The 14742-nt window shown below is 39.0% G+C and overlaps 1 protein-coding gene across 5 annotated transcripts in view; it reads left to right on the top strand.

The window, feature by feature from the left end:
• Positions 1–14742, top strand: part of BFAR (bifunctional apoptosis regulator) — a 30111-nt gene that overhangs the window by 11459 nt on the left and 3910 nt on the right. For 3 of the 5 annotated variants that reach the window (XM_090276983.1, XM_090276985.1, XM_090276986.1), the window contains exons 2-7: positions 2911–3247; positions 4605–4809; positions 5508–5677; positions 8125–8269; positions 12883–13056; positions 14455–14657. In XM_090276983.1, the coding sequence (XP_090133109.1) occupies positions 2985–3247; positions 4605–4809; positions 5508–5677; positions 8125–8269; positions 12883–13056; positions 14455–14657 (1160 nt within the window). In that variant the 5' untranslated portion in view covers positions 2911–2984. The other 2 variants (XM_090276984.1, XM_090276988.1) reach the window with 2 other exon arrangements.

Genomic DNA, 14742 nt, shown 5'->3' with positions numbered 1-14742 from the left:
GAATTTTTTTTTAATGCTCCTAAATATACAAGTAATTAGCAAATGAGATTTTCAGAAATAATTTAGAATTTGTCATTATTTAGACTTTTTTTTTTCTTCTAAAAACAACAGCTTTCAATGGGCCTATACAAAAGGTTGTTCCCCTCTTTACTACCATCTATTATGAATAACTATATTACTTTATATATTTAAATTAACACTTAAGTTTTAAATTTGGTTCTGTTTTTCTTTTTTTTTAAGATTGTATTTATTTTTAGAGAGAGGGAAAAGGAGGGAGAAAGAGAGGGAGAGAAACATCGATCTGCAAGAGATACAGTGATTGGTTGCCTCTCACACTCCCCCAGCTGGGGACCTGGTGCACAACCCAGGTATGTGCCCTGACTGGGAATTGAACTGTTGACCTTTTGGTTCACAGGCCAGTGCTCAATCCACTGAGCCACACCAGCTAGGGCTAGTTCTGTTTATTTTCTGAGTTGAAAATCTTCCATTGGTGTTTGGCCAAAAGGAATACAATGTATTTTTTATAATTTATATGTGTGTGTGTGTGTGTGTGTGTGTGTGTGTGTATATATATATATACATATATATATATATATAACAATCATCATAATGTCATACATTTTAATTGAGAACAACTTGGTAAGTGCAGAAAACCAAAATCAACAAAACAATCATGACCCTTCTCACCTAACACACCCACTACTAATACTTCATTGCATTTTGTTCTGCTCTTTGTTTATAAATTTGCTTATTTTGTAGTGTTATGTTCTATTTAAAATTCTTCACCCTATAAAATTCTATAGTGCATTTGGAAATCAGGTAAATTGCCATATGCCAGGCTCTGTATAAGGCACTTTACTTGAATTCTCTTACTTCATTCTACAAACCTCCCAATGTCTGGCCAGGTGGCTCAGTTGATTGGAGCATCCTTACATGCATCAAAGGGTTCTGGTTCCAGGTTCAAGTCCTGGTCAGGGCATGTAGCTAGGTTTCAGGTTTGATCCCTGGTCTGAGCGTGTCAGGGAAGCAACCAATTAATGTTTCTCCCTTCCTCTCTAAAATCAATAAATATATCCTCCAGTGAAGATTTTTTAAAAAATGGACATCTGAAAAGAATATAATATTGAATGTTAACTATAATTGAAAGATAATTTTTTTAAAGATTTTATTTATTTATTTTTAGAGGGAAGGGAGGGAGAAAGAGGAAGAGAAGCATCAATGTGTGGTTGCCTCTCGCACGCCCCCAACTGGGGACCTGGCGTGCAACCCAGGCATGCCCTCACTGGGAATTGAACCGGCAACACTTGGTTCATAGGCCAGGGCTCAATCCACTGAGCCACACCAGCCAAGGCAAAAAATAATTTTTTTAAAAAGATTAAGTGATACAGAGTGATCTATATTGGAGGGTTAATATGGACTCTTCTCCTCTTCGAGTGGTCATAAAAATTCTTAGAATGTTAAAAAAAACACTCAATGAGGTAAATACTATTACCACCCCTATTCATACATGAGAAAGCTGAGACTTTAAGAGATCCAGACCCCACAGCTGGTAAGGGCAGAAGTGGGGTAAGAACGCAGGCAGCCCAGCCCTGGGACCTGTGTTCTTAACCACTGTTCCTACAAAGCATAAAATAAACTCTTTGTGTGACCAGTGTAGGAGATGGGGGGTGATTTACTTTTTCCATTTGCAACACTGACATTGAAAAACTCACCCACTAGAGCCTACACTAGGATAATACCAGGAATAGTATGAATAGCTATGTCTTTAGCCCCTGTGTACACCACACACCATCCTAGCCACTTCAGTCTCACTGTCTCTAATCGTCACAGGAAGTCTTGAAGGTTTTTGTGTTGTTACCACCATTTCACAGTTTAAAAAAGGCTGAGAGATCGAGTAAATTATGCACAGTCACAGAGCTAGTGAGTAGGAGAGTTGAGATTCTAACCTGGTGGTATTCTCTATTATACTGCATCTTCACAAAAAAAAAAACAAAAAAAAACCTTCCAGCCCTGGCTGTGGTGTGGCTCAGTGGATTGAGCTCTGGCCTGCAAACCAAAGGGTAAGCGATTCAATTCCCAGTCAGGGCACGTGCCTGGGTTTTGGGCCAGGTCCCCAGTTGGGGGCGCACAAGAGGTAACCAGACATTGATGTTTCTCTCCCTTTCTTTCTCCCTCCCACCCCCCTCTAAAAAAATACATAAATAAATAGTCTTTTAAAAAATATTTCCTGAGACCCAGATAGGAGTAAAAAGAGAATGGTCCTTTGCCATTTGCATATTAGTGACATTAACATGTTTCCCTGGCACCAAATTGGCCTGATTCGGGCATGATACACATGTTTAGGTTGATTTGGGGGAAAAGGTAATATTGAGCCATGCAGGTTGACCTGACACAGGGCACCTCAAAAACAAGTCTTTGCTCACTCACTGGAACTGCTCCTGTGGGAAATGAAATGTTTATAAAATAAACAATTACCTAATGGAAGGGAAGATTTGTTTGGACAAATGTGTTATTTACATGAAATACATTTGTTAATTGCCAACTCCAGATTTTTACTGCACCAAGAAGCTGGTCTATTTAAAATCACATACTGAAAGGATTTTTATTGAGAAAACCGAGGCTAGAGAAATTGCATTTTCAAAAGAAGTTAGTGTAAGAGTAAAATCTAGAAATCTACGCCACCTCTCAAGTCTATTGAACTTCCCACTACATTATTTTGCTTTACCTAATTTTCCAAAGTAAGACAAATAGGCCAGAAAGAAATTCAGTGATGTCAGTCTGGTTTTTGGAATGTAAATTTTTAGAAATCAAACTTGTCACATTTAAAAGTCAGCTTTTCTTGAATGGTAGTAACCTCAAATACCTACTGAACTATCTGTTCTGTTTCTGTTACTCTCTCTTTTTTTCTAGATTTAATGATGCTTTGTGGAGATTTTCTAAGTCTGAAGTTTTCTATACCTGTGGATCACAGAATTTGCTAAGAGATGGAGGAGTCTCAGCAAAATGATCTGAACATGATGACCCTTGAGAAAGATGACCCTCTCAAGAGCACCAGCCCTCACATTTCTGTTAGTGAATTTTCTTGCCACTGCTGTTACGACATCCTGATTAACCCCACCACCTTGAACTGTGGACATAGCTTCTGCCGGCACTGCCTAGCTTTATGGTGGTCCTCTTCGAAGAAAACAGAGTGTCCAGAATGCAGAGAAAAATGGGAAGGTTTCCCCAAAGTCAATATTCTCCTCAGGTATGCTCCATCCATCATGGTAGCACATACAGCTTGCTCGATGTGGTTTGTCTTAATGGTGCAGCCATGTTTGAAAAGGCCGGAGGCACAGAGCTGACCTCCACTGTGGTCATTCTGGATCTTCTGGATGTGAATCAGGGAGCTCGAGGACCTGAAAATCCAGACTCCCTTCTTCATAGGTGACTGTGATTTGTTTATTACTTATTGTAAATAAATGAAAGAAATTCTGCTTATCAGACCATTGCTTGTAATCCTTTGCCTTATAATACTTTATATTGATTTGTATTCACTGAGAATACCCTAGATATAATGGGGAAAATGGTATGGGCGTGCAGTTCTGAATAACTGGTTTGATGCTGATTTTTATATCTTTGACTAAACTCTGTCCCAACTGTCACATCAATCAAGGTAGGTTCTCATGTATAGCATCACACAACAAATGGCAAGACCTTTCAGGTAGCAGGTTATGCCATTCATAATGTTTGTAATGTTTAAAGTTCTTTGAGGATGTTGCTTACTGTGAGATCTTTAAGGCTAAATTCCTTGTCTCTTCTGTTATCTTCTTGGTATCAACAAAAAGTTCCTTGAAAACATTAACCCAACATTTTCTTTTTCACAGGAGATGTATTTACAAACACTTTGCTTTTACCTGTCAGCCTTGTTTCACTGGGAGGTTAATCTTAAATTGAAGGAGGGTTCTCTGATTGTGTGTAATTGAGAATGGAAAGAACCCTACAGTATGACCTGATGGTTGGTCCTTTCGCTTCCTACTGAACTTCACTTTTTTTCCTTTTTACAGATTAATCTTTAATAACCTAAGGAATACATGTATACATTCATTTGTTTACATTTTTAAAAAATATTAGAGCATTTCTGATAAAGTTAAAGATCCCTTTGACCCTTCCCCTAACTTGCAATCCTCCCTTCCTTTTTCCCAGAGTAACTTCAGTTATTACTTAGTTGTGATTTCTTTGATTTTTAAAAATATTTTTATACGCATATGTGCCAATAGGAAATGCAAACATTTTCTCATATTAGTGGTATGCTATCTGTATAGTTCTAGAATTCACTGTTTTCATTCAACAATATGTCTTCAATTTATCCATCTTGATAAACCGATCCAGTAAGTTCATTTTTAAAACTACAGTATGTAGTGTTCCATTGTATGAATATACCATGTTATATTTAACTGTTTTCCTAACAATGGACATGTATATCATTTCTGATTTTTTGCTGTTTCCAAAGTATTAGAGCACTTGTATATTATTAAATGTTCACAGTTTTATTTTGGCTTTTAAACATTGTAAGTGTATTTAGTAAAACAACATTCTTGTGATTTATTTTCTCTTCTTCATAGAGATGCCATTGAAAAATTATTTCCTGATGCCATTAGAATGCGATTTGAAGACATTCAGCAGAATAATGATATAGTCCAGAGTCTTGCAGCCTTTCAGAAGTATGGGAACGATCAGATTCCTTTAGCTCCCAACACAGGTCGAGTGAATCAGCAGAGAGGAGGAGGATTCTTTTCGGGGGTGCTCACAGCTCTAACTGGTGTGGCAGTAAGTTTATCACTTTTTCTCTGTCTCCCACCCTCCCACGGTTTCTATTGAGATCAGTTCTGTTAACTGATGATATCACTGCATGTGGTAATGCAGTGCATACATTGAAATCTGCTGGGTTGTATGATTCTTTGGGGATGTTGCTTACTCAGATAGACAACATAATTGTCAAAGCCCAGTAAATGTTAGTTTTATTTCATTTCATCTTCCTCATAACCTATGCAATAGGAACCATTATTATTCCCATTTCAGAGATAAGGAAATAGGTGATAGAACTGAAATTTGAGATCATATCTGCCTTGATGATAGGGTCTTGAGTACACCACTTAACTAACTTCCAATGGAAAGTCTATTTCCTTTTTTTTAAAAGTTTCATGCTACAGAAATCTAAATGTTACATTTCTTCAGTAGAAAAGAAACACGAGTTAGATACATTGGCCAAATTCCCAGGCTCATGTGTGCAGCGCTCCCTGTGCTGAGTCCTGCTCCTGCCTCTGTTCCCTCATGGCCCAACCATCAGCGAGATGAGCCTGCCGAGAGCTGTGCTGCCCCGTTCTCTGGCAGCGGTGTTGCCCTGCTTCTATGTACAGACTTGACACCATTCCCTTCAAGCTCAGCCTCTTCCCTTCCCTGCGCCACATTCACATATTTGGAAACTGGCTTTTCTGTGTCTTAAGAGCCCTGTCACTTCTCCCCAGGTGGTCCTGCTCGTGTATCACTGGAGCAGCAGGGAATCTGAGCATGACCTCCTGGTCCACAAGGCTGTGGCCAAATGGACAGCAGAAGAAGTTGTCCTCTGGCTGGAGCAGCTGGGCCCTTGGGCCTCTCTCTACAGAGACAGGTTTTTATCTGAAAGAGTAAATGGAAGGTGAGGAGGAAAATCTTTGACACGTCACTGACTTTTTAAAAATAACTTTATTGAGATATAATTTACATACCAGCATATTCACCATTTAAAGTGTACAATCAGTGGTTTTTAATCAACTTTTAGAACATTTTCATAACCCCCCGAAAGAAACTCTTACCCTCTAGCAGTCAATCCTTGTTTTCCCCTCACTCCGCCCCATGTACCACCATTCTACTTTCTCTGTGGATTTGCCTATTGAAGGTATTTCATTAATGGAATCATACAATATGTGGCCTTTTCTGCCTGGCTTTTTTACTTAGCATCATGTTTTCAGGGTTCATCCATGTTGCAGCATGTTTCAGTACTTCATTTTTGTGGCTGAATAATATTCCATTATGTGGCTATACCACATTTTATTTATCCATTCTTCAGTTAATGGGCATTTGGGTTGATTCCAGTCTGGGGCTGTTATGAACCATGCTTCTGTGATCATCTGTGTGTAAGTTTTTGTGAGGATATATATTTCAACACTCTCTTGGAGTAGTATTGCTGGGTCATATGGTAACTATGTTTAACTTTTTAAGGAACTGTCAAACTTTTCCAAAGTGGCTATACAATTATATGTCACTTATATTTTAATTTGTTGCTTTCTGATTATAAAACTAACATACTATTTTTTATTTGAAAATAACAACACAGAACTAAAGGGTACTGGATGAAATACCTCGGAATCCTACTCTTTAGAGAACACCACTGTTATCATATGCTAGAATCTATTTAATTGATCTCTGCGGAAACATTTGGGTTTTTCCCTTTTCCGGTTCTTGACAGTTTCATACAACCTTGTAGCAAGTACTTGGAGGAACTCATTAATATGAGGAACTCGCAGATCTCTGGGGTCTAAGGAGGGCTGCTTCTGCCCTTCAACAAACTCCTGCCCCTTCCAGAGCACTGTTCATCTTTTTGGGAGTCCTTCCCTTCCTTGGAGGGACTGAGTAGGATGTTACTTAGAACACCACACAGTGCTGAGAGTATTGGCTGCTTGTTTCAGATTTGAAGTCCGCTCACTGCCTGTCCCACCTCCCACCCCAGTCACTTTCCCGCCTGAACTGAGCTTCCACTGTTTGTCCTTCATGGAAACAGAGTGCTCCCACTGTAATTGTGGGGGGGGTTTTTTTGGTTTTGTTTTGAAAAAATTAGTGTGCTCCCTCCCCAACCCAGAACTGTGGTTTAAAAAAAAAAATTCTTTACCTAGTTAATAAAACATATCTTTGTATAACTCTTCTGGAGGATAGATTCCTAAAACTGGAATTGCTGGGTCAGAGGGAGTAAGTAAACCTTTACGACTTAAATAAATATTACCAGATTACCCACAAAAGGGCATCAGTATACATGCCTTCAACAGCGGTTGTTATGGTCTGGTCTGCCAGTGCACAGGGATGTTTTTAATGATGAATCACTGGAGGTAGATTTGTGTTTTCTCTTTTTTTAAGGTTATTTTTTGAATTGATTTTTAGAGAGAGAAAAATACATTGATTTATTCTACTTATTTATACATTCATTGGTTGATGCCCACACCGGGGATCAGACTGCCATGTTGGCGTATTGGGATGAGGCTCTAACCAACTGAGCTACCCAGCTAGAGCCAGATTTGTGTTTTCTGAGAAAGAACAGATAAGAGATCTACAGTTATTTTTATTGAATACCGCAAAACAACTACTTCTAATGTCATAATGCTTTATTGGCTTTCTTTCCAACTTTTTTGCTACACACACACACACTTTAAAAAATAGAAATGTGTTGGGGGGAGTGGGGCATAAGGGGACTAAAAGGTAATGTAAAAAAAATGCAATAAAGATTAACTTTTTTTAACTGAAGTGTGTGAGAGGTCAGAGTGCATAGCTGAAAGATCAAAGGTTAGGAGCAAAGCAGCCCTGGGTATGCCTTGAGTAGGCCACTTTACTTCCCCAAGCCAGTTTTCTCATCCACAAAATGGGTGTAAGGCCACCTACCCTACAAATTGTTAAATGAGTCAATGATAATTTTATTAAAGTATTTTCACATAGTCACTGGCAAATAGTAAACAATTGTTTGCTATTTTTAATAGTTTTTCAGCCCTGGCCTGTGTGGCTCAGTTGGTTGGGTGTCATCCTGCAAGGCAAAAGGTCACCAGTTCGATTCCTAGTTGGAGCACCTGCCTGAGTTGCAGGCCAGGTCCCTGTTTGGGGCATGTGCAAGAAGCGATTAATTGATGTTTCTCTCTTACGTGAATGTTTCTGCCCCTGTCTCTCCGCTTCCCTTCTCTTTAAAAATTTTTTTAAAAAAATTTTAATCGTATTTCATATTATATTAAGTGTCTTACCTTACCTCAAGGCTAAAGTATTTGTGTCGATAAGATGGAACTCTGTGGAAAGGTTGCTTCCAGTACCTAACCTCAGAAGAATTCTCCTGTCCTCTTCCCGCCACAGATTGCTTTTAACTTTGACAGAGGAGGAATTTTCAAGGGCACCATATACCATAGAAAACAGCAGCCACAGAAGAGCCATCCTCATGGAATTGGAGCGCGTCAAAGCACTAGGTGTGAAGCCCCCTCAAAATCTCTGGGAATATAAGGTGAACTCTTTAATTTTTTTCATTGAAAAAAGTATAGAGAGCAACGTAGCAATCAGCTGCATGCCCACTGCTTAAGAAAGCATCACAGATGGGATTGAAGCTCTGCCTTCCCCCCCCCCCCCCATGGGTCCCACACTCCTCCAGCTGACTGCACATCTTCCTGGGCATGTTTTCCTCCTTGTATTACGTGTCCGCAAGCAGTAGGAGTATTGTCCTGTAGGCTTTTAACCTTAATGTAGGAGGCATGAACTGAGCCTGTCCTGTCAGTAGTGTCTGTCTCTGTGGCTCCAGTTGACTTGTTTTCTCTTGTGGACAGAATTCCACTGCACAACTGTGTGGCAATTTATACATTTTCCTGTTGATGAATACTGAGATTGTTTGTATTTATGCTCTTGGAAACTGCTGCTGTGGACATTTTTTGGAAGTTCTTATGCTCATGTACTAGAGTTTCTTTATGGTACATAATGAGGAAAAAGATTACGAGGTCATAAGAATGCACATCTTCACTAGGTATTGATAAATCGTTCTTCAGCATGACTGCACCAACTGATTCTCCTTCATGGAGAGAATTTTGCAGATACTGTACTGTAAAACAAATACTCTGTTTTTAAACTTGTTATAGAGTATCTGGAATATTCTGACTTATACCCTAAAAAAGACATCATGGAGGAAAATTTAAAATATATAAATAATCAGTAAGTTTATGGGGGGAAAATCCTCATTCATAATTAAAGAAATGTAAAAACAACCAGAAGTTTATTTTTTTCCTTTTATTTTTTTTTAACTTTTGTCAAGGGTGAAAACATTTAATAATATGAGGAAAAAGGCACCTGTGCTTTGCAGACCATAAATTGGTGTGATCACTTGGAGAGCAGTTTAATAGCCATAAAACTGCACCACACCAGCTCTTTGATCTGCAGTTGCACTTCTCTGCATTTAGAGCACAGGCAGCAGGTGGCACTGTGGTCAGGAGCAGGACTCTGGAGGCTGGATGTCGGGGCTCCTTGCAGGGCTGCTCTGCGACACACAGCCAGGAACTGGGCCTCCTGGTGCCCATTTCCTCCTCAATAAATGACCTCATAGAGTCATAGTGAGAATTGAATATTTGAGTCACAAAAAGTCATTAAGCAAGATGTTCACTGCAGCATCGTTGGTAACGGCACGTGGAAAACAGCCCAAGCACCCATTGTTAGGAACAGGTTGAATGGGGCACATCCATATGTGTAATCATTACAAAAGGAGGAGGTGATTCTGGGGGTGCTAATAAGGAAGAATGCCCAAGTTGTGTTAACTGAAAATAAAGAAAAGCATATTGGGAAACATACACATTTGTATACATGTATGTATATGTTTGCATATACATATAAAATTTCTGGAAGGTTATATCAACTGTTAACAGTGTTTTCCTCTAGGGATTGAGAATTGGATAAGAAGGAGAATTTTGTCATTTAACACATTTTTATATTACTTTAAAACTATAAAAATATTAGTTTCAAACGTTTAAGAATGGACATGGAGCTCCTAAGAAGGTTTTGTGTGTGTGTGTGTGTTATTATCGCTGGTTTTTTAATTTTAATACAAACTCTGCATGGCCAATATTAATCTTAGGTGTGTTTTAATATCTGGGAGAACATGTCTGGGTCATACATGTAGCAATGACCCCTGTTTAAAATACATAAAAGTAATCTTAATATTAACCAGAGTGAGGGGGAGGGAACGTGATTCTGGTCCTGATGAAAAAGCAAGCAGAATCTTCTTACCAGTCTTCTCCTTCATGTCTTCTGTGCTGCCAACCCCTCCCCAAGGGCAGCCATTGTCCAGTTAAGATTCCTCCAGCCCTGGTGTTTCCGTGCAGTGCCTCCTGAGTGCTGCTGTTCTCATCCCACGTGAAAGAGACAGCTGCCCACTGCAGTGCTGGCATCGTAATCACCTCCCTGGGTGGGTGCTTTTTCCTCTTCATCCGATAGGAGGTAGCCAAGAGTTGGAATATTTTGGTCCCACACTCACACAGACTCCAGACCTACAGATACGTAACCTGGTCATCTCCCTTGCTCATGCACTAACCATGATGTGGCTGGATGCAATCAGACTTTTTTCCGGGACTTGTGTTATTTTGAAAATCTGAGATACCTTATTTTTTAAAGGTAAATATTTCAGTGTCATCTCTAAAAAGTAAAGACTTTAAAAAAAAGTAAAACTAAAATACCACCATTGTATCCCCCTAAATAACTCTGATATTAATCAGTATTCAAATAACTTCACATCTTTTTTTTTTTTTTTTTAAGTTGATTTGTTCCAACTAGAGTCCAAAACAAGGTCCACTTTTGGTTGGTTGTTATGTCTCCTAAGTCTCTTTTAGTCCACAGATCCTCCCTCCCTCCCTCTTTTTGTTACCCTGCGTTTATTTGCTGAAGAACGCAGATCCTTTCGTCCTGTAGTTTTCCCCATCTTAAATTTTGCTGATTGTCTCTGCGTTTTCACCTCACAGGTCCTTTATCCCCTACATGTCCTGTAATATATAATAGTAGTTAGATCTGGGAGCTTGCTTTGTTTTCGTTTTGGTATCTTGGCAAAAGTGCCTCACAGGTGCTGGTGTTCCCTTCCATCAAGAGGATCAGAATGTTCAACTGCCTCTTCTTTTGGTGGTTACAGCCACTGTGGTCATTGATTGTTTCGATTCATTAGTTCATTAGGGGGTACACAATGGTGATATTGTAATGTTCTCATTTCTTCATTTGTTAGCTGAAACACATCTAAAAAAAACAAGAAAAGGAAAATTTCCCTCAACCCATTTTTGATTACCCTAAGTACAGTTTATACCAGAAAGTCAGATTAAGTGCTTGATTCTTTCCCTTTATTTACCAGTTTCAGAAGAATGATTTGGCTCCCTGTTACCCTCTAAAGGTGACCCAGTTTCTTTCTTAAGGATCATTAATCACTAAAGATTTTAACATTTTTGATGTTTACAGATTTCAGTAATTATTCTGCCTGATGCTCAAATTGTTTTATCTCTTTTGTGTAGACATCTCCTCTAATTATTTGAGTCCATTTTTTAAATTTAACTTTTGAATTGAAGTATAATGTACTTGCTAGTGAATCTTTGACATGACCTCATTAGGCTTTATCTTTTCTTTCTCACGTGATAAGATGTTCAAGTTACTCTTGTACCTTTCCTTCTCCAAACCTGGAATCAACCATTTCACAAGTTGGACCTTTTTAAAATAATCTTTTACTATAGAAAACTTAAAGTATATACAAAAATAAAGGGAAGCGTGTATTCACACCCTTCCACCTCCTCCCCACACGCTCCAATCCCGAGATTTTATTAAAGCATAACCAAACACCATATTATTTCACCCTTAAATACTTTAGTATGAATCTCAAAAGAAAAACATTTTTAATTTTTTTTTCAAATTTTTTTATTGTATTAGGACTTCTCTTAAATGTAATCATTATCTTGCTTAAAACAATTTCATAGTAAGCCATTAATAGCATCAAATAAGTTAAATGTTTTAAGCGTTACTGAGCTATAGTTAACATACACATATTTAAAGTGTACAATTTGATAAGTTTTGATATAGGTACGCACCTGTGAAACTACTGTCACCACTATCAAGTTAGCAAACATATCTCCTCATAGTCTCCTCCTGCTTCTGTGTAAGGCCTCCTGCTCACTGCTCCCCATTCTAAACAGTAGCGTCTCACCTTTCTCTAAGGCCCGGTGATACTGAGCATCTTTGCATATGCTTATTGGCCATCCTCATACTTCTTTGGTGATGTATCCGTTCATATCTTTGCCCATTTTATTTGATTCTTAGTAGCATGAAGTAAGTTGAATTATTTTACGGTTACTTTTATAATCAGGAAAAATATGAATACATTGTAGCAAAATTTACAAAAGTAAGGAAAATGAAAATAAATTGCCCTAAGGCAATTGCTCTGTTTTCTTCTAGACAATATTCTGTGCTTAGTTTAAACAGTCCTTTTGTTTATGTATTCATTCCGCAAATGTTTATTGACATCTGGTGTGACCCATGTGCTCCAGAGGAAGAGGATCTCAGGCCTGAACAAGGCATTACTTTCCTGGTGCTGACATTGGAGAGCAAATCTTTTTTTTCACTTAATATTGTATCATGAGTACTATCCAAAACTTCTCATATTCATTTTTCAGTGGTTAAATATGAACTATAACATCATTACTTAGGGTGCAGCTTTTTTTCTCTATCATACACAATGCAGCACTAAACATTTTGTGCATAAGGCCTGCATTTCAAATTATGTTTAAGTGATGCCCCCTAATAGACTGGTTAAATTAAACATTTTTAAGACTGGTAACATTTTGAAAAATTGCCTTCCAAAAAGATTGTTTTCTACTAGTGCCTTGGAGTATATCCATCATCCCTTCTCTCCAGCTGTGGAGAAATATTGGGTCTTTATATAATGTAGCCCCCAGATTGACTGCTTAGCCTCTTCTTGCCATTCATTCATTCATTGCTTATGTAAACCACACCAAAAAAGGCTGATGGCAAGGGCATGAGGTTGAGGATGTACGGTGGGTGGGTGGGAGCTGCCATGGTTGTAACATGGCCCTGTGCCCACCTCATCCCCTGCAGGCTGTGAACCCGGGCAGGTCCCTGTTCCTGCTGTATGCCCTCAAGAGTTCCCCCAGACTCGGTCTGCTGTACCTCTACCTGTTTGACTACACAGACACCTTCCTACCCTTCATCCACACCATCTGCCCTCTGCAGGAGGACAGCTCCGGGGAGGACATCATCACCAAGCTTCTGGTAGGTCTGCAAAGTGCCTTGCATGAAATTACCATCATTACCATCTCTCTGTGTGGTATGGAACCAGAGACATGGCTGTAGCCTGTCACGGAAGAGCAAACAACACCCAGCTTTCATTTGGATTTTGCAAGGAGAGACTCTACAAAAGAAAATAAAGAAGGAACTTCCCCACTCCCAGAAGCCTGTTTTGTTTCCTGTATTGCATAGCAGGAGGGGCTGCCCTCTGGACTTGAAATATTTAGGGGGGGTGGAAATAGCATTGCTTTTATAAAAGAAGATAGGATAGGTCCCAATTGTCCGAGAGTTAGACTTACGAGCCTGCCAGCTTGGTAATCTGTCTCTCAGTAGGGTCCTCAAAGGATGATTACTTGTCTTACCACAAGGTAGGGCTAGTATCTGTCCTGCTGGCCTCAGAACAATAAGCCATTGTCCAGCTCATTGATGGGAGTCCTTACCTAACATGGCTCTTGTTTCTTCAGTTTGACCCATGGATCCTTAAGAATTATTGGTGCATCTGTTGACTCAAGGTGACTTTTGTGTCTAGTTAGTCATTTGAGGGTACATTGTCCTTTGCATTGCTGCTCTTGGGGCAGTCCCTCTGATCTGTTTATATCAAAAAGTCACATGGTTATAGGAATTGTCATGTATGATCCATACGCATAAATGTTGTAATAGAATTCCTAAATCTCTGAATAGCTTCTTTTAAACATTTCAGTCAAGTACCTGCCTAACTGACTTCAGCTTTGGATGTAGTTTGAAGCCTGCTGATTAGCCCCTTTGCACAACGTTTATCTAATCACCCACTTACCAGCTGTTACCGGCCCTTGCTGGCCTGGGAGCACAGAGCCCCAACAACTGCTGCCAGCCCATAAGGCTACCTTGTTTTCTTGGAATACTAAGTAACCGCTACATTGTACACTGTCTTGCTGAGCTTCCATTAGCTTATGGATGCCTATGAGTTGTTTAATACTTATAACTTTTTTCACAAAAATTATTTTTTCAAGGTTTGTATTTCATTTTTCCACGACCTTTTATCATTCTACCACAGCTAAGACGTTGGATTTTGGAAACAGCTACACTGCAGTGTGAAGAATTTTAAAAACTGGTTAATTTCAATTCATTTCAACTCCATTTTTTATAACTCATGCTTAGATTTTTACTTCTGAACTTCCACAATTATGTAACAAGCATCTCAGTTCAACCTCTATGGTAACACTTAGCCAATGTAAGATTAATTATTACAAGGTGAGTTGATGGATGGAAATTTCATTTTAGATTGTTTGGGGGGCAGTTAATAAATGTAAAACTCACTGGGATAACCACAATACTATATTTTGTGTAAAAGTCAATCATAATTTTTTCATCCATTTTTTATTTGTTTGTATATTATTTTTAAAGGATCTTAGAGAGCCCACATGGAAGCAGTGGAGAGAATTCCTTGTCAAATACTCCTTTCTTCCTTACCAGCTGATGGCTGAATTTGCTTGGGACTGGCTGGAAGTCCATTATTGGACGTCACGGTTTCTCATTGTCAATGCCATGTTACTCTCAGTTCTGGAATTATTCTCCTTTTGGAGGATCTGGTCAAGAAGTGAACTGAAGTAAGTGTTTTCATGTTGGAGATGGTTGGAGCAACAGGGACTAGAAAAGGCTCTTGAAGTATTACTCAGAAACAAAAACCCCTTG

This window comes from Furipterus horrens, unplaced genomic scaffold (assembly GCF_987537825.1).
Source record: "Furipterus horrens unplaced genomic scaffold, mFurHor1.1.pri manual_scaffold_5, whole genome shotgun sequence".
Classification (NCBI taxonomy): Eukaryota; Metazoa; Chordata; class Mammalia; order Chiroptera; family Furipteridae; genus Furipterus; species Furipterus horrens.
This window is presented reverse-complemented; position numbering and strand designations above follow the sequence as displayed.